The sequence below is a fragment of the Macaca nemestrina genome, chromosome 19 (assembly GCF_043159975.1).
Source record: "Macaca nemestrina isolate mMacNem1 chromosome 19, mMacNem.hap1, whole genome shotgun sequence".
Classification (NCBI taxonomy): Eukaryota; Metazoa; Chordata; class Mammalia; order Primates; family Cercopithecidae; genus Macaca; species Macaca nemestrina.
Window position 1 is genome coordinate 7,713,573 of NC_092143.1, and position 21,038 is coordinate 7,734,610.

The following is a 21,038-nucleotide window of genomic DNA, read 5'->3' on the forward strand; positions in this document are numbered from 1 at the left end:
CTGCAATTTAGCAACTCATAATGAAAAAAAAAAAACTTGTTTTTTCCTCATACTACAAACACAGGACAGGTAATTAGGGGTCCTATTCCCTACCTCTTTAGCCTGGGACCCAGGCTAATGGAGCACCTGCCATCCCAAACATTGCCAGTGGGTGTGGTAGGAGAATGGCTCAACTCCGGGGTGTTTGTCGCCAGCCTGGTGCCACAGAAGCAGGAAGCACTTCCCTCACGGCTCACCTGAAGCTGTCCTGCTCCACATAACCACCAGGATGCCCCAAAGTACGGCTACCTTGCACTCAGAGGGAACTTGTTCAGGGACTAGAATTACGGACTTTCTCTGTAAGATATTTGTCTAAAGTGCTGAGCTTATAGTAGGTGTTTGCCCAATTTTAGATAACATGGTTATTACTTTGCTACAAGGTCATGAACAAATTACGTTACTTTGCTTAAGTTCCAGTTTCTGTAGAGAGAGGAAATTTTCAAGTTGTGACTGTTTAATTTCAGATTTGAACCTAAAGTACATTTTTAAAATGCTTATGATGAATTAAATGGAAATGGAAAAAGTACGTTACTGTATGTAAAATTCTATAATTCACAGATTAAGGCTGTATTAGGTTGGTGCAAAAGTAATTGCTGTTTTGCCATTACTTTTAATGGCAACAACTCAACCTAATATTTATACTTTTTCCGCTTCCCTGACACATATACATGCACACACACATGCACACACACCCACACACACATAGTCAAACACATATTCACAGTGAATTTCTTTCTTTCTTTTTTTTTTTTTTTTTTTTTTGAGACGGAGTCTCGCTCTGTCGCCCAGGCTGGAGTGCAGTGGCCGGATCTCAGCTCACTGCAAGCTCCGCCTCCCGGGTTTACGCCATTCTCCTGCCTCAGCCTCCCGAGTAGCTGGGACTACAGGCGCCCGCCACCTCGCCCGGCTAGTTTTTTGTATTTTTTAGTAGAGACGGGGTTTCACCAGGTTAGCCAGGATGGTCTCCATCTCCTGACCTCGTGATCCACCCATCTCGGCCTCCCAAAGTGCTGGGATTACAGGCTTGAGCCACCGCGCCCGGCCTCATTTTCATCAATAGGAAATTCTCCCTCCCCCTCAAAAACTATCTAGTTTTTTAAACTGAATACCTTAACAACCACGACAGATTTTTGAACACAAATTGAAAGTAGTGAATGCACTCTGAGTTATCTGACCACCAGAAGGCTTTCCAGTCAAGGGCACCTTTAGAGTAAAGCCCTCTCCCTATTTTAAACACAGCATTGTGCCTTCAGTTATTTGCTTTTTTCTCTCTCTCTCTCTCTCTCTCTCTCTCTCTCTCTGTTTTTTCTTTTCTTTTCTTTTTAAGACAGAATTTCTCTCTTGTCACCCAGGCTAGAGTGCAATGGCACGATCTCGGCTCACTGCAACCTCTGCCTCCTGGGTTCAAGCGATTCTCCTGCCTCAGCCTCCCAAGCAGCTGGGATTACAGGCACATGCCACCGCACTGGCTAATTTTTGTATTTTTAATAGAGACGGATTTTCACCATGTTGGCTAGGCTGGTCTGGAACTCCTGACCTCAAGTGTTCCGCCCACTTAGGCCTCCCAAAGTGCTGGGATTACAGGCATGAGCCACCGCACCCGGCCACTATTTTTATTTTTTTTCTTTTTAATAAATATCAACAAGGGGGAAATGAATAGGGGTTGCAATGGTAAGAGATGAACTTTCATACATTTAACTTTTTTTTTTCTTTGACTTTTTTATTGAGGACTTTGCCTGAAATTTTGGCTAAGGGTATTTAGAGATCATATGTAACTTTTTGTCACTGAATTTTTAATTTTTTTTCCTTTGCAGGCATTCCATTTTTTTTTAACTTTGTGTTATTTAACCTGAGTTTTTTATGTCGATCTTCTCATTTAATATACTCAGGTTATTGGGAACAATTATTTAATATGAACCACTTTAAAGGTGTTTAATTGACAAACATAGGATATAATATGGTGTTATGATACATGTATGTATTGTGGAATGATTATATTAGGCTAATTAACATAACATGTACCATTTTAAAATAGTAATTCTAAACTCCAGAACTTAATTCCAATACTTGAAATTTGAAAGGAAAGGGAACAATATCTCTAGTTAGAATAACTTGAAAAATCATCAACAAAAAACCCTTTTTTCATATACTTTATTATTTTGTTTTGCAGAAATCTAAAAGGCTGGCTAAAGAAAATGTTTATTTTTCTCTTAAAAATTATTCTTGTTACTTTCTTGCAAACATCCACTAGGCAAATCAGGCATAATAGATTTCAAATTTTATAATACATTTCAATTTGACTGCTTTAATCAGAGTCAAACCAAAACAAACAAAAAAAAGGGTAATGAAAACAGCAAATAATAATAACCTTATAATTTTCAATTCATTAAACATTCTTCATCATATTATACTCTAAGGATTATGCAAAATAAATTATAGAAGAGATTATGCGATTCGTTATTAATTCTTTCCCTGCAGGTTTGAGAACCAAAGGACGCTACACTAGTTCTTCATTACAGAAATATGCACTTCATGTAATAGAATCAGATTGCGCCCAGGCATGGCAAGAAGGCCAGGCATAAGCTGAAAAATGAATCTGACAGTTGTCTTCAAATATCGTTTTAGCCAAATGTTTCGAATTTCTCCCAGTGCAGACCTTTGATCAGAGTTGATAAAATCAATCAGAGTTAATAACATCAATCAGAATTAATAGTCTGATGATTTTTGTCACTCTATAATGTTTTCAACTTTCGAGGCGTGAATTATGGCCTTTAACCCTGTCCTCTTTTCATTGCTCCACGGTTTCCCCAATTCTATGGCCAGGATTAGGAAATTTCCTACAGTTAGATTGTGTATCAACCAAATGACGAATTAGCTCTTTTGCTGAAATTATCTAAACATAAGGATTTGTCTGAGCTTTCCAATCACTAAAATTATATTTTCTATGTATTTATTTAAAGTAAGGTTTTGTTGAGTAACCTAACCAAAACTATGCATACATTTGTAATATATATATACACGTATAATCTGTTTTGATATCTATCTATCATCTATCATCTATCTATCTTATCTATCTATCTACCTACCTATCTATCTATCACAAATTGTTAGTCTAGGTAGTAACCTTTGTCTGTTGGGATATTTGCTATTTTTCCTGAGCTATATTTCTTATTTTCCATTTATGCCTACAAAACTAAGTTTATCGCTCCTTCCCTCATTTACATGTTGGACGAAGCCCCTGAGGGACCAGGGCAGATTCCCATTCTACACGTGCACTTGTCATTGTATTTTTCAGAGTTCTTTTTGGAGTTGCTGGGCCCTGAGTTCCAGCTCAGTGTTTTGTTCATGAACACATAAATCAGAGTAGTGAAGCCCAGGGACAGAAAAGCACTGAGACAATTTCTCTTCTCTGATCGCCTGTTGTGAGTCCTCCTTTTCTGCTCCTGTGGAATCTGTTCTGTAAAATCCAATCTTTTCTCCTCAGCACCATTTTGCACAAAATTCACATATGCACATATATCAGAAAATAATTTAATGTCATTTAAAAAAATTATTTCCAAAGTAAGGCATCAATATGGTGGAAAATTTAAAAATACAGAGACACACAGGATTAAATAATAGTAATAACAATCTATTGCCTAACACTTTCCTGATTCCAGAAGAAACACTTTCCTAATTTCCTAATTCCATTTCTCCTACTGTTTCCTAAAGTCAAAATCAAATGATTATATGCCTATTTACAAGTATGTCAACTTTATTCAATGTCTATTTTCAGCATAAAAGATGGGGATTTAGTTCACTATCACTAGCCTTCTTTATTTCTTTTTTCTCCAGTAATTTAAAAAGAAATATATTATTTAAAATTATGTTATTAATTTGCTATGTATCTGGAAATGATGTACTTATTTTTCATAATTTCAGTGAGCATCTCAACATCTTTTGTGAAAAAGGAGAACGTGGATGTCACTGGCTTTCACTTCACGTTATGTGAGTTCCACTTTTATTTTTTTGTTACCAAGATTGTTAGCTTTTGTATTGCAGAAAGGGTTTTTTTGCTGACATGTTTAAGGAAGGAGTTTGTTGATTTTTATGTATTTTGAAAAAATATAAATATTAGATATTTGTACGATAAGCTGATTTAAATCTATTTCTTCTATTTAAAAAAAAGTATTTTGGCCAGGCTTGGTAGCTTATGCCTGTAATTCTAGCATTTTGGGAGGCCAAGGCAGGTGGATCACCTGAGGTCAGGAGTTCGAGACCAGCTTGATAAACATGACTAAACCCTGTCTCTACTAAGAAATACAAAATTAGCTGGGCTTGGTGGTGCATGCCTGTAATCCCAGCTACTCGGGAGGGTGAGGTAGAATTCCTTGAACCCAGGAGGCGGTGGTTGCAGTGAGCCGAGATCGTGCCAGCCTGGGCAACAAGAGCGAAAGTCTGTCTCAAAAAAAAAAAAGTATCTTGCTTTGTTGGACATTTTAATAAACGGTGAAATTCAGAAAACACTGACATAACAGGTTAGATAAATAAGAAGAAAGGGCCAAGAGAACATAGGAAATGGGTAACACAATCACAAACACAAAGAAACAATCAGTAGTTAACTTTTTGATTTGAAACGTCAACACAACTGTACAATCACAAAATCACAAAAGAAAAAGTTGACCTTCTAAGTTTAAAGCTTCAGATGAGCATTCACATTCCCTAAGGTGAGTCAAGAAGGTAAGGGCAATTTATTTCTTTAATGAAATATTAAGCCATGCTAATTAATATTAACCTAAATGATAAATATGTGTTTATATATATAGTGGTGTTCATATAATTTCATGTAATGTGTGCATCTGAATAATCTCAGCATGGTTACACTATTAATGCTTGGTACTTTTTGACTTATTTCTCTGAAACAGATCCTTCGCCTGTGTATACACACAGAGACTCACACATCAATCCAGCTCCATGCAGATGTATAGACTTTCGTGATGGGGTGTGTTCAAGGAGGGCAAGGATGGTGCGTCTTCCATTTCTGAAGACCTTGTGACACTTTTAGTCTACCCAATTCTGTTATTTTTTTAGTCAATTATATTTCAAGCAAGATTTAGATCTCTCAGAAATATAAAAGCCAACAAAGGGAAACAACAGGATTAAAATATGTCTAGTCTTCTGGCTATACACCAGAATCTCCCAGACCAGTCTAGAGAATGTGAAACCTCTATAAACCAAAACATACACCAGTAAAATAAAGGTACCTTCAATCTGGTAGGGTAACTAAAAAACAATTTTCTCTTCATTTCATATGTGTGTGTGTGTGTGTGTGTGTGTGTGTGTGTATATATATGTGTGTATGTATATGTGTGTGTATATATGTGTGTGTGTGTATGTGTGTGTATATGTGTGTGTGTGTATATATATATATATATAAACATTTTACCCATTAGACATGTCTGAAAGTGAGCATGAAGATACATGGTAGAAACACCTAAAATTTCTATTTAATAAGCAGCAGAATCAATTTATCAATGTTTAAATAGTGGACTCTCAAAAAGTAAAGATGCTATACTAGATGTGTTGAAAAACAGTGAAACAAAATGTCATGGTACTTGTTTGCAATGAAATTACGGTTTATGGGTGTATAAGACATGTATATGTGTTACTCTTACACTGTGTCCTTCACTACCCATCGGCATACAGGACACAATATAAGCACCATAGCAGAGCTGCAGACAAGATGAGGTACCTATTAAGAATATAGTCACTTATCATTTTAGGGGAATATTTAATGCATAAAAATAAATCAAGGAATAGGTTAGTAGTAGTCTATCATTTAAAAACTATTCTGTGCAGAGCACCTCAAATAACATTTTGAATTAAACCAAAACTTAATTTAATACTTAATATTCACTGAAATCTCCCTAAAGGCACATAAAGGATTTACAAAATTTAAAAAAAAAAGAAAAAGAAAATTTCTCTTTCGAATAAGGCAATGTGTGTTATGCTATTTTTCATGATATAAACTTTTAATTTTAGTATTTTTGAAAGGTAGGTAAAATATTTCTAGTTGCTTAGGGTTCAATGTCTAGAAAATTTAATATGAATAGCATTTCACTAATGAAAGTGCTTTTCTTCCCCCTTCCCCCATAGCCCATCTTCTCCATAAACTCAGTACAACAGTATCAGCTCCCAAACTGAGCTGTCTCTCCACCCTGTGACTTATCAGCACTGATTGCTATCAGCTGTTTCTGGGCCTGCCTGCATTTTGATTCATTGAGGTTTTTCCTTACCTCCCTGTATGGTTCAAGTTTTCTCAAGAGAATGATGGTGCAATGTAATCTATTCCTCAGATATATCAGAAATTTCACAAATGTTTAGGCTTATTGGAGACGATGAGATCCTGAGGGAAAATCCATATACTTTCTTGTAGATTTCAATGAGATAGCAGTCCCATGATTTATCAAACATACATTCAGAAAACCTGCCAAGGGATGAACTTCATTTCTCATTTTCCTTATTTTAAAGTGAAATTTTAACTTCCTAACATTTCTGGCAGTGAGTAAGCAAAGCCCAAGTTTCATATAAAGAAGAGGAATATGTTGGTATTACATCCAGGAGAACATTTGCTTTTGTGCATGTGTATACGCTTTCTATGTCTACCAGTTTTTAGCAGATCCGAATATAAGTCTCACCATTCCCTCTGCTATTGCTGTTAGGAACCACAATACCTTTGACCCAGGAGTCAGAGGGTTTTCATTTTTTTCACAAAAATACATAAAATCTTCAACCCTAGGTAAGCATTTGCCCAGTAACATGCAGATAAACTGAAACTCCATCCATGACAATTACAGAGTAACCCCTGATAGAATAATCTTATGCAGGATGATAAAATGCCCTAGCTGCCAATTACAAGTGCCTTTACAAAGCCGTTTCTCCTGTTTTCTCAGTAATGCTTCATTTGTCTTGCCCAAATTGGGTTTTAGAAAAGTGAAAAGAAGTATAACATTTTAACACAAACATGTTTTCTTTTCTTTTTGGAATGATTGTATAGAATATAGCACATTGAACTTGAGAAAGTAGCTACAAAAGAGCAGATGCTAATGAAAAATACCAGCTGGATATTAGCCCTTACAACCCCATCAAAAAGTGGGCAAAGGATATGAACAGACATTTCTCAAAAGAAGACATTCATGCAGCCAACAGACACATGAAAAAATGCTCATCATCACTGGCCATCAGAGAAATGCAAATCAAAACCACAATGAGATACCATCTCACACCAGTTAGAATGGCGATCATTAAAAAGTCAGGAAACAACAGGTGCTGGAGAGGATGTGGAGAAATAGGAACACTTTTACACTGTTGGTGGGATTGTAAACTAGTTCAACCATTATGGAAAACAGTATGGCGATTCCTCAAGGATCTAGAACTAGATGTACCATATGACCCAGCCATCCCATTACTGGGTATATACCCAAAGGATTATAAATTATGCTGCTACAAAGACACATGCACACGTATGTTTATTGCAGCACTATTCACAATAGCAAAGACTTGGAATCAACCCAAATGTCCATCAGTGACAGATTGGATTAAGAAAATGTGGCACATATACACCATGGAATACTATGCAGCCATCAAAAAGGATGAGTTTGCGTCCTTTGTAGGGACATGGATGCAGCTGGAAACCATCATTCTTAGCAAACTATCACAAGAACAGAAAACCAAACACCGCATGTTCTCACTCATAGGTGGGAACTGAACAATAAGATCACTTGGACTCAGGAAGGGGAACATCACACACAGGGGCCTATCATGGGGAGGGGGGAGGGGGGAGGGATTGCATTGGGAGTTATACCTGATGTAAATGATGAGTTGATGGGTGCAGCACACCAACATGGCACAAGTATACATATGTAACAAACCTGCACGTTATGCACATGTACCCTACAACTTAAAGTATAATAATAATAAATAAATTTAAAAGAAAAGAAAAGAAAAGAAAAATACCAGCTGGAATAATCATACTGTTGGATAGTGGCTTCCATATTTATTATATGATCACTAGACCATTTGCTGATGTGAGTTTAACATAGTATATTTAATCATACTTTTCCTCCTATATGTCTGCAGTAAACCGTCAGAATATTTTTCAGATATTAATATCCCCACAAGAAAAAACAGATCTTTGCTACTCAATGTGTGGCCTATAGACCAGCAGCATCAGCGTCAGCTGCAAGCTTGTTAGAAATGTTGCTGGCCACAGTGGCTCATGCCTATAATCCTAGCAGTTTGGGAGGCCAAAGTGGGCACATCACTTGAGGTCAGGAGCTCCAGACCAGCCTGGTCAACATGGCGAAACCCGTTCCTACTAAAAATACAAAAATTAGCCACGCATGGTGGTACACACCTGTAATCCCAGCTAGTAGGAAGGATGAGACAGGAGAATCTCTTGAATCCAGGAGGCAGAGACTGCAGTGAGCTGAGATTGTGTCATTGCACTCCAGTCTGGGTTACAGAGCGAGACTCCGTTAAAAAAAAATAAAAATAAACAAATAAATAAATAAAAGAAGAAAGGAAGGAAGGGAAGGGAAGGGAGAAAAGCAGACGTGTAAAATTTCAGGCTCCACCCAGCATTTGTAATAGGATTTCACAATAATTTATGTGCTCATTACAGTTTGGATCCCCTTTCTCAGTTTCACTATCTTTTTATCAAATGTGAATCTGGTGTTAACACACATCTCCACAGCCTGGGTGCATTTACGGTGCAGGAAGCTAGGACAGAGTGTGCAGAGGATGCCCACGGAAAACAGATGCTGCGTGCACAAGGTCAGAAATACAATTCAGCCATTGCTGACTTGTGGCTTGCTGAAATGACCAGGCTGCACAGCCTTCATTTTCAGATCAATAGTCATTTCTTAAATATATTTGGTCCTGGACTCTGATTTCTGTGCAGGGCATAACCATATTTCTCTTAAAAACTTATGATCAGTATAAAATGGCTTTTATAGTGGATTACATCAGAAGAATGGATCCGGAGTGATAACCAGGTATTCTTAGTTTGGGCAATGAGGAACTCTGTGAAACACTAGCCTTATAGTAGCTCAGTTTAAAAACAAAATAGTCCTATGAATCTTTCCTTAATATTCCCTTTGGATGTTGTATTTTCAAAGAATAGTCTCAAGAGCAAGAATAAATATCAAGTATAAAATAACTAGTTAGTGCTAGTGAATAGTTTTGGAAACAGCAAAAGTCCTATTCAGATCTAGGCAATATTTGAGCCACATTTCTTCTGACTTGGATTAACAGTCACATCTGTAATCTGCTTTGTGGCTGCGGCACAGTCAGAATACATTCGGATGGCAGATCCCTAAGGCAATGGAAAGCAGCTTAGTGGGACACACTGAGGAGTTGGTGACAAGGAGTCCTCTCAACTTTCTGCTGACTCCAGATCAACAACTCCAGACACTGATACCACACTCAGATCTCTAAGCCTCTTCAAAAACAGAGCCTCTTAGACGATTCTTTCCTAAACCGCCAGTTTTTCACTCCTTTAATTCATCATACCCTATGATCTGTTGCTTCTCGAGGATGTAGGCATGTCTTCTGGTAAGAGCCAACAGAACAATCGCCTCCATGTTAAAGGACAATTTGAAAAGAAAACATACTTTGGAAAGCCAAAATGGTTATATATGTGCTTAAAATTCGCTTCCAACTGTTGGAGTTAAAACTTTACTAAACGATCAAAAATACAACATAGTTTTATATTTTATTTCTACGGGAGAACACTTGAGAGGGAAATACACGCTGATGTATCACCTCATATAAACTTTTTCAGATACAAAAGCAACAAGTTTTTTCCTTAAATCATTAATTTTCTTTTTTCTGAAATTCACTTCTGGATAAAAATATATGATTTATATATATTATGTGTACTCAAAATATTCCAGATATAAAAAGCCTTAAAATCATACCTGTAGCTCATTCTAAAACTAAAGCTACACAATTACATTAAAAGAAAATAAATAAATTAAAATTAGAAATTGCTTTAGCTGCATATTACTGATTTTCTACTACCTCCTAGATCAACAGATTGTTTTAAATTTTAAATTTTAAAAAATAGATTTAGGGGGTACATGTGCCGTTTTCTTACATGGGTACCCAAATAGTGTACATTGCACCCACTAAGGAATTTCTTATCCTTAACCATCTTCCAACCCTCATGCTCTTCTGAGCTTCCAACATCTGTTATTTCACTCTCTTTGTTCATGTGTGCACATTCTTTATCTCCCACTCATAACTGGAAACATGCAGTATTTGACTTTCTGAGTTATTTCACTTAAGATAAAGGCCTCCAGTTCCATCCATGTTGCTGCAAAATACATGATTTCATTCTTTTCATTCTTTTTATGGCTGAGTAGTATTCCAATTGTGTGTGTGTGTGTGTGTGTGTGTGTGTGTGTGTGTGTGATATTTTCTCTATCTAATCATCTGTTAATGGACACTTAGATTTATTCCATATTTTTGCTGTTGTAAATAGCACTGCAATAAACCTACCAGTGTAGGTATCCTTTTTGATACAATGATTTATTTTCCTTTGAGTAGATAGTCAGTGGTGGAATCAATGGATCCAACAGTAAATCTATAATGCATGCTGAAGATGCATTTCAGGGATAGGTTATATCCAAAGAACTCAAATTTAAGTTCTATGAGAGATAGATATTTAGAGCAAATGAGGGGTACTTGAGTTATCCTAGCCTCTCCCCTTCCCACATTTTCCCCTGATAGGAGAATATTTTCCTCTTCAGCTCTATGTGAACACCTGTCTTTACTACAGGGTGGTTGTGGGTGTTAAATTGTTTGTTATATCCTAGACAAAAGGCATGGTGCAATATCTGACATACCACAGGTGTTCCATAAATGCCTGTCATTGTTATTGTCTGTGGGAATGTCCTACTATTAAAGTTCTAGTAGTAATAGCAACAATTATTAACATGGAAAAGGGAGAGAAAAAGGAATCCCTGAGATAACTAGAAAAACGTTTGCTTTTAAATCTTGACATTTTCTGAAAATTTTTCTAAGCATATTTACAAGCTAAAATTCCAACACTTGACTTAAATATCTTCTTATGTGAAACAACTAATTAATCAATGAATACATAATCTGCTTCTCTGTCAATTTGCTATCTTTTATGGTTATGAACTTTCTTCTAAAATAATCTGTAGTCTAAATTTAAACCTAGCCTCTTTATTATATAAGAATGCTTATAGCATTTTTTTCAATAATTTAGTCCAATAAGTCACATAGATTAAAGGTGTCTCTACATATATATAATTTAAACATTTACATTGCCACATAGAAAGTGGTTTTCTTTTTCCCCCAGTGTTGATGATGATAGTTCCTGTGTGCTTGCATTTGTATTAGCCAAAAGAAATGCTTACAGGATTGAGGAAAGTTGCTGAGTAGAGTTGCTGTTTAAAGATTTATAGATGTGTGAGAAGTATTGCTATAAATTAGCATCCCCAGATTGGTCTAATTATGTCTGTATCTCACATGCCTTTCAAATATCTAGTATTCTTTGCTATCTCTGCTTACACTTAAATCAGTTCTCTCTATGATGGAATGATGGATGGGGGCTTAGTTTGACAATAAGACACTATCAAATGGATGAAATATTGGAATAAAATAACTATCTGAAAGTAAGAATGTACTATTTCCACTCTGTTAAACTCACAAAAATGGTAACAAAACATGGCAAACTGTGGTGGATTTGAAAAAGCTTCGTGGCAAATGCCAGTACCTATCTCCAGCATGGTACAAAAATGTTGAAGTATGACATTTACAGTGAGTATAGCTTAGGAGGATGAGAGATTTTGGAAGTATTGTATATTTTCTACTACGGTTGCATGTTAGGTTAACCAGGAAGCATTTCGCTTAGAGGTACTTTTAATCACATCCTTACACCCATACTAAACATTTTGTCTCACCTAGCAGTGTGCAATGACTTTCTGCACATCCATTCCAGTTGAACTGATCCGACGTGAATTTCATCTCCAGCGCTTAGAGATGATACCTTGGCAGTTCTGTTCTAAATGGGGAGAATAGCAGTGAGGGGGCCTATGGGAAAATAAGGCCTTCAAAACCCCCTACCTGAAAAGACCTCCGTTTGTTAAGGTGGAATCAGACACTGCTGAAATCTTCAAAGGGACGAGGGTTAGGTGTGAAGTCTGGAGGAATAAGAAATACAGGTGCTCTAATGAACAGCACTGGCTAACTTTGTATTATTATTATTATTATTATTAGCCTATCAGAAAAGACATATCATTCATGTCAAAAGACAAAGTATTTTTTAACCATGTTTTAAAAAAATCAGGCTACAGAGTGTAGATTTAAATATTGATCGTTTTTTAGACCGGCATGAACTATACGGCCCAGCTGTCTGTGCAAACGCTGTGGCGACGATAATAACCGATGATAACCTCACCGCAGCATCTATCATCTTGGCAGGGTTGTTTGTTAAGATCAGTGAAGATCCAGAAAAATCAGGCAGCCTGCTGCTTGGTTTTGCCAGGAGTAAACGTACTGAAGGATACCGGGAGGACTGGTCATTATTGTTCTTCTTGTGGTTGCTAGTATTATTATTATTATTATTATTATTACAGAGGCCAGCGCTGCTTTTGGGGTGAAAGAAGACCATCAGCAAACCTCAGCCTTGCCGCCAGGACTCCACCGTCTTCTGTCCGAGTCTGCGGGTCCGCAGATTGCGGCAGGGAGGCCCGGGCACCCGCAGGTGGCGCCCCACGTCCGTGTTTGCGCCCTCGCCCGCGCTCCAGGCACAGCTAGGAAACCCAGCGCGTCTCCCCGGGTCTTTGGAGCCAGCGCGGAGACCGCAATTTAATAAATAAGCGCGAGTGCCAGCCGCTCCACCAGCCCAAGGTTCAGAGGAGCAGACACACAGACCCGGGCCGGAGGCCCCTCTTGTAGCCCTGCGGGAACCGGACAGTTCCCCAACTGGGGACTCTGGAACCACAGCTCCTAAATCATCAGATTCTCAAGCTTTTTTTCCTCTCTTCGTCCCAGTCATCCCAGTCATCGTCGTCTTCTTTTTTTTTTTTAAACTTATTGTTTTTTTCGCCCCTTTCATTATGAAAGTGGTCACGCCATTCAAGATTAAGACTTGGAGGGAATTGGGGAAAGAAAAGAAAGAATCTAAAAGAAGAGAAGCGACCGGTGCTTTTAAGGGTGCCTAATTTTCAAACGAGACGTCTGGGAGGATTTTGCTCTGGGCGTTTGGGTGAGCTGGACGGGGGCATTGGAGGGTGCGGCGGGCTTGGGAGGAGGGAAGGTTCGGAGTCCTAGGGCGGCGGCGGCGCTCGGCTATGCCCTCTGGAGACTGGCGGGGCTGCGGGGCCGAGGGGATCCGCGATGGAGCCGCGCTGCGGGCGCGCTGGGCGCGGGAGTGCGAGGGGCCCCAGGCAGCGGTGCGGGCGCGAAGCCCAGGGACTGGAGGCGCCCGGGCGCACAGCGCGGGGCGCTGAGCAGGGCGAGACGCGGGGTTCGCGGTCCCGGGCGCGGCACCTAAGCGGGCGCGCTGGGCGCGGGGCGTGGTGCACCCCTGAAGCGGCGCAGGCTGGAGCGGGAAAGCGGCAGGGCGGGGCGGCGCGGTTATTGGCCACGCGCTGGGAGCAGGGTCGCGCTCCGTGTCCTCCTCCCGACAGCTCCCACTCGCCTCATTTTCTCTAAGCAGAGCAACTTCGCTGACAGCGGAGCTCACCCAGCATGGATGTTCCAGGTAACCACCCCCGACCTGCCCTCCCCTCCGCGTGCAAGCGCCTTCTGCGTGGATTTTAACCAGGACTCTCGCTGGTCCAGATCGAGGGGTGGGGGAGGTGGAGAGAGAGAGAAGGGAAATAATGTAGGATCGGGGCTGCGGACAGCGATATTTATCAAGAGCCAACTTCTCCGTTCTTAGAAAGAATATTGGAAGAGTTAATGGGAGGCTGTGGGCGGCGAGGGGGCGGTTTCTCTGCGTGTCTCTGGGCTGGTATTGAAATGGCCGGTCTGCTTTCCTGGGAGGAGCGGGGACGGGGCAAAAGTGCAGATGGGCGCGTAAGTTCGCAGAAACCTGCAGGGGCTGCTGCCCAGCCAGAAAGAGAGAATCCCCTGGGTCTGGAAACAAGAGCTGGAGAATAAGCCAAGCCTGGGATTCCGTCGTTGGAATCGGTCCTTCCGCGGAGAGAGGAATCCCAGGGGTTTCACCAAGGGGGCTCGCTAGTGGCTGCAGGGACCTTGGAAGTGAGTGAGTGGTTTTACTGCCTGTGTGTGTGTGTGTGTGTGTGTGTGTGTGGGGTGTCATTTTTCCCCTGTTAATCTTATTCGCCCTAAGGAGATTCCTGGGGTTTGTTCTTCGGGTGGAAAATAGATAAAACCTGTACCAAAGGGACTTAAATGGACTTTAAAAACATCTCGAGGATTGAAAAACAGAGGATAGCAGGGAAACAAGGGAAAGGAAAAGGGTTCCTTGGTGCTGCTCCAAGGAAATGCCTTGAGATGAAGGCGAGAAGGCAAGCATTCGTAGGTTTTTCTTTGCCTACGTCTTAGCCCCCTCCGCGCTGGTAAATGGGCGGGGTGGCGGTGACGCCTTCTGAGGGTCTCGGGGCCCATCTTAGCGACGAGGACCTGCACAAGCGCGGCCCCCTCCCTTGTCGCAGGCCCGCGCGCCGCTCGGGAGCCTTCAGGGATGCGCTGCCCGCTGCGCCCGGGCGTTTCTCCGGACCTGTTGTGCCAGATCGGAAAGCGGGTTGGCTGTGCGCGGGACCAAGGGGGTGGCCTTCGGGGAGAGCCCCCGAGCTGCAGGCATCTGCTCCCAGTCCCCCTTCTTCCCGGTGGCTCCACCTCCCGGTGTAAGGCTTTGGGTTCTGTGCCCTGACAGGTCCACGGGCGCCTTTCTTCTGAGAACGACCCTGGCCTTGACCGTCAGAGCGGGGGACAAAGGCCCGCGGAGGCTGCTGCGGGCCCCGCGCGTTCCTGCGCGCCCTTCCGCGCCGCTCGCGCCCCCGCCGGCCTCCGCCCCCGCGCGCCGCCTCCCACCAGCCCAGATGCAGGCGCCCGGCCAGGGGCCCCTCGGGCTGCGGCTGACGATGCCCTGGCGCCGGGGGGCGCTGCGCGAGCCGGGCGGCTGCGGATCCTGCCTGGGGGTGGCGCTGGCCCTGCTGCTGCTGCTGCTGCCCGCCTGCTGCCCCGTGCGGGCGCAGAACGACACGGAGCCCATCGTGCTGGAGGGCAAGTGCTTGGTGGTGTGCGACTCCAGCCCGTCGGCGGACGGCGCCGTCACCTCCTCCCTGGGCATCTCCGTGCGCTCCGGCAGCGCCAAGGTGGCCTTCTCCGCCACGCGGAGCACCAACCACGAGCCGTCCGAGATGAGCAACCGCACCATGACCATCTATTTCGACCAGGTCAGCCGCCAGCCTGCCCACCCCGCCCCCAGCCCGGGGAGAGGGGCGGGGATCTGCGCGCGCGGGCTGGGGTTCAGGCTTCTTGGACGTGGAGTTCCCAGGCTCTGTCCTCCCCCTCTGCCCTGCTACTCTCTTTCCTCCCGTTTTATAGAACGCACTCCTACTCTTTCCCTTTTCCACATTGTGGCTTTTTAAAAACTTTTAAATGATCAGCCAACTTGGCACTTGGATGACTGAGAGTCCCTTAAGGCTGTCTAAGCTTTCTAAGAGTTCCGTAAACCTAAAGATTTGAAATGTATTTCCCAAAAGGAAGCATTGCACGTTTTACTTTTCACGGCGGTGTGGTTGATGGTCTTCAGTCACCCAGGTGCCCACCTGAAGGATTGAGTGCATTTAAATCTCTCCACTCTCAGAAAAGGACTCTTCCCAAGTCTCTGCCAGCATTTGGAAAATACAGCCTATTGCTTATTTTGAGGAATGGATTGGGGGAGGGATGTTTATCTTAAAAAAAAAAAGAAAGAAAGAAAGAAAAAAACGTGAGGACGAGCAGGGATGGTTATATAAATACTAAACAAAATATTGTGATTATATAAGTAAAATATATAGTAAATAAAATATATACCATAAGCAAATGCAATATATACAAATCTTTTAAAAGAGCAGTGACTTACATCACCTTAAGCCACTTAACTTATGCCATTTGGTTCAATGCAGAGGTCTCAGAGATATGATCAGGCCTTTCCAAACCCTTCTCTGGATTATTGGTGCCCAGGGTTAAAGGCTGTAACCTTCTTTTTGGGTCCCGCTCGCCTGGTTTCTGTTGTTTTTCAGAAAAAAAATTAAAAGCATTATAGAGATTTCCAAGCTTTAGCTAATTAGCTAATTGCCCAATCATTTTACCAAAGTGTTTCCCACAGAATGGAGCGCCTAGCAGTCCCTGACAACCTACCAGGGCTTACTGTACGTGTTTAATTGACTTTCTTTTGGTCTGTTAGGCAACTCTTAAACTTAATAACCATAAACCTACAGACACACACTCTTGACTCTATTTAAGCCAGGGTATTTATTTCTTAATCATTGTTAAGCTTCAAGTATTTGAGGTTTTTTTTTGGGGGGGGCGGGCGGAGGCATGTGTCTCTTTAATTCATTTTTTTTTTTTTTACAAAATGTAAAATTATTTATTTTGATTATGTCCAAATGAGATAACAATGGAATAGGCATTTGGGAACTAATACTCTATTAGTACGGTTTCCTTTATATGCTGTTATTGTTATATTATTATTATTCACTTACAATGTCTTGCAAAGTTTTCATAGCATTTTTATATCCCTCTTTGCATTTGTGTATCAAGAAAGCTCTGTGATGTAGGGCAGGATAAGTAGTAGCAGGATTCTAATTTTATACATGAGCAAACTATGGCAGGGTGCGTTCAATGTTTCTCTGGCTCCCCAGTTAATGAGGAGCTGAGGTCTGCTTTTCTGGGTCTGTTGGGTGTTCTTGCATCTACAGCAGGGATAAATTCTACCTGAATTTATCAGCTTCCAGAATGTAAAATTGAGATGAAGGAGTTGAGGTGAAAGAAAGAAGCAGCTCCGGAGGCTTAAATGGAGACTGCTTTATCCTTTTCTAAAGCTTTGTAAGGAAGACAGCGAGCATAGCCTTATGTGACTGAGAATAGGCATCCCGAGGTGCTTGTCTTAACAATGGAGCCCAGAGTGTCTGTCTCAGTCCTGCCCTTGAGTGGAGCTGAAGTGGTGCTCCCAGCTGGGTTGAAGAAGCTGAAACAGGCATATTTCACAAGTCATTTCGGCGATCGTCATTGGCAGCATTTCACATTGCGTTGGGAATTGCATGTTATTTATCTATAATGAGCGTGTAAGAAATAACAGCAAAGGTATTGCGGTTGAAGTTTATATTCTCATTAGATCACAAGATCTTAAACCCAGGATTTTGATGTTGTTGCTGGCTGTTTATTTTAAAAGGCAGGCCATCTTATTATTATAAAGGAGTTGTGCATTTATGGATGAGGATGGAGATGGCATCCAAAGTGGCCAGAGTCTGTGTTGAACATCTGAAAGAAATTGGGTCATCATGGGGGTCCCGCCACTCTTGAAATTCTGCTTATGAAACACTCACTCCTGCCCTTTTATCTGAGAAAAGCCATCTGCAGGGTCATGAGCTCATTCCAGGTGGCTAATTTTGTCATTGTTTTGCATGTTGTAGAGTTTGCATTAGCTTAAGCTAAGGATGTCCAAGCTGCCGATTCTCTATTTATTCAAGCTCATTTACAGGGCACCATAGCTCAGGCAAGGGAGCAGCACATTGCTCAGGGAAAAGTAAGGAAAAGCAGGAGTAGCAAATGTTTTTCTGCAAAGGTCTTTCATTCAACACCCATCATCGACTACCTACTGTGTGCGTCCAGAGTGTGCCAGGCACTGGGAACCACTGGAGATCCACACCTCATACAGCCCATTGTCTCTGGGAACACATGAAGTTAGGTCCCAAGCTTGAACTTGCAGAAGTGATCTTTAATTGGCCTCTTGCTCCATAGCCCCTTCTCTACCCACTCAGAATCGAACTCTTTTTTTTTTTTTTTTTTTTTTTTTGTCAGACAAGGTATGATGTTGATGTACCCATAATCCCGCGGACCTCCCTGGACTCAATTTAGGATTTAACAAGCTTACAAGCTTTGATTCCTTTCTCTCTGCCCTGCCCCTTTAACTCACAAAATTCACAGCCGGTTTTTGAATGCATAAATAAAATATGCTTTAAAAATGTTGATTAGTTACAATGTATTAAAATACCTTTGAGATTACTTCCTGCTGTAGGATCTTTTAACTTCAGCACTGCTTCCTTTCTGGGAAGCCAGAATGCTGAGGATGCTGAATTTGTGTTCCCAGCCGCTGATGAAGGAGGCAGTGTTGCTGGTTATCCAAGGATGATGAAAACATACACTGAGGAGGGGCTTGCTATTGTGTGCTGTGTTCCCTCTTCTTTTTCAGGTATTAGTAAATATTGGCAACCACTTTGATCTTGCCTCCAGTATATTTGTAGCACCGAGAAAAGGGATTTATAGCTTCAGCTTCCACGTGGTCAAAGTGTACAACAGACAAACCATCCAGGTGGGTAGACTTGAAACTGGATCCTTTCAGGTTTGGGTTAATAGTTCCCCATCGCTAAAGACCCCTGCACCTGGTCTCTGAGGTTGAGGGAAACAGGGTATTGGGCTATTTAGGGGTGATGCGGCTCTGAACTAGCTGGGAGTGCTCACTGTCAGGCCCCCTGATGTGTACTGGAAGGGTAGGACGGGGGTGGGAATGGGGATATTGGCAGAGGAGAGAACAGTGTGTAGGAGTTGGGTCCTTTATGGTCTGCTGAGCTCTACTCTCTGCATTTTAGGTCAGTTTAATGCAGAATGGCTACCCAGTGATCTCGGCCTTTGCAGGAGACCAGGATGTCACCAGAGAAGCTGCTAGCAATGGCGTGCTGCTGCTCATGGAAAGGGAAGACAAAGTGCATCTCAAACTTGAGAGAGGCAACCTCATGGGGGGTTGGAAATACTCCACATTCTCGGGCTTCTTGGTGTTTCCTCTATAAACACAGAGCACCCTAGATGGTGGGGGAATGGCAATCTGGACCCAGGAATCCGCCCTTTAAAACACCCTGAACTTGCTGGAATTGGGACACCTTGTTTCCAACCTCCATCAGACTGTTGCTGTAGAAGAATGATTTCCTTTGAAACCTCCAGTACTTTTGTTTTTGTTTTTTGGAATATTGACAATTCCTCGGGAACCTGGCCTCTAATTAGTTTTAGATGACAAGGTCTTAAGGAGAAATGAAATTATCGATTTGAGCAATTTGTACCTGTGATTGTAAAGTCAATATCGGATTTTATTGTTGGGACCATGGACCTCTTTTGTTTGTATGTTATATTGTTGTCCCAATGGAAGGAGAGCTCCTGATTCCAGGATGGACTGCAGGTTGCAGTCAGGGCTTGAAGCAGGAGCCCAACAAAGAACCACCTGATGGACAGTCCTTGACATGTGTTCTGTGTGCGTCTGTATAGCCTTAAGAAAAAGAATGGCTTCACTTTCATTCTGTATTCTTCCCCCCACCGTGTGGATGGGAGGACTTGGGAGGGGGATGGGGACATTGTGAACCTGTCAAGAAGTGCTTTATCCAGAGAAGCAAGTTTTGCACGATTGGACTGCAGCTTTTGTTTTGTATTGTTTGTGTTTTTTCTTGAATAGCTTTACTTTTCTTTCCACACTCAGCTCTCCCTCCTCAACCCCACTTTTATTTTTCTTGCTGGGATTGGGGAGAGAAAATATATGTTGAATTCCTGGATAAGACCAAACAAAACAAAACATTAAAATACCTGTATGTTTTGTTTTAGACGAGACCAAACCAAACAAAAAGAATCTGTTTATCGAAGTAAAAATAACACAATGTACAATTCGGCTTAGTCTCTCAAAGAGATTCTAAGATGCACCTTTATAACTATTAATAGCAACCTGGATTTTTTTTAAATTTATACTTCAGAATGCTTTAAGAACCTGGTGTTCCTGGGTGGTCCTGAATCGTATAAGTTGGGAATGGAAGCTGTAATGACCAAGTCCCCTAAACATACTGCTTCTTTGCCACGTGTGCTGTGACTTCTCAGCGGGTGTTTTAATTTGTTTGGATCCACCTCTGAGTGAGCGCACAGTGATCAGGTGCTTCGAAGCCAACAGACCAGCTCCTCTTCCTCCGGATCCTCTTTTGATCTGCCCAGGAAAGGGATGCATTGCCACTCTCCTGCATGCACCTGGCGAGAAGCCACCTGGAAGTCACTGTGGTTAAAGATATTGGTGGAGGTACCCCAGGAGCACTGTTACAAATCCTTCTTGTTTTGGCACCTCTTACAACAACATTATTAAAACACAGCTGAGAGTTGATGGGTGTGTAATTCATATGCCAAGGAAATGTCACTGATCCCAAAGCAATCAAAGAGGAGACCTCAAACCAGATGTTAATTTGTTCTTTGTGTAACAATGTAACCAAAATATTGATGATGAAAGTCATAATTTAAGATTCAGAATAAATGGGTTTGATGTCTGGCTTGCTCTTATCCTCCACTTCGTCTCCCAACTCATAAAATGTGTGGAAGTAAAGGCCGACTGTCAAGGACCTGGGGAAGATAAATCTATACAGTGCCTCTGTAAAAAAATGTACTCTCAAACACACACACACCGGTATGTGCAGACCTGGCTGTGGGTCTGGATGGATATTGTACACTTAGATATATTTCAGTTTATACATATGTATTCTTTAAAAGGAAGATCTTGGGGGAGATATGTGAAAAAGACAGCTTAAGAAGGTTTTAGGGATAGGCAGTCTGCTTTTATCACATGTCATCTTTGATGTGGTGCAAGTTCCAATCCAGTATTTTCATCAGTGAACACTGATATAAAAGAAACTAACATTTTAAGAGCATAAGTTGTTTCCAAAAATGTGTATGTGAGGATGGAGAGGAATTAGATTCCATTTTTGAAAAAGAAATTCAGTGGTGATTATATA

The 21,038-nt window shown here is 41.6% G+C and overlaps 1 protein-coding gene across 4 annotated transcripts in view; it reads left to right on the forward strand.

Moving 5' to 3' along the window:
- Positions 1-20,576, forward strand: part of LOC105476927 (cerebellin 2 precursor) — a 98,569-nt gene extending 77,993 nt beyond the window's left edge. For 2 of the 4 annotated variants that reach the window (XM_071085188.1, XM_071085190.1), the window contains exons 2-7: positions 3,961-4,026; positions 12,687-13,318; positions 13,772-13,816; positions 14,957-15,479; positions 18,482-18,601; positions 18,879-20,576. In XM_071085188.1, the coding sequence (XP_070941289.1) occupies positions 15,123-15,479; positions 18,482-18,601; positions 18,879-19,076 (675 nt within the window). In that variant the 5' untranslated portion in view covers positions 3,961-4,026; positions 12,687-13,318; positions 13,772-13,816; positions 14,957-15,122 and the 3' untranslated portion in view covers positions 19,077-20,576. Of the gene's footprint in view, positions 1-3,960; positions 4,027-12,686; positions 13,319-13,771; positions 13,817-13,885; positions 14,320-14,956; positions 15,480-18,481; positions 18,602-18,878 lie in introns of those variants that run through there. The other 2 variants (XM_071085189.1, XM_071085192.1) reach the window with 2 other exon arrangements.
- Positions 20,577-21,038: the final 462 nt, after the last annotated feature.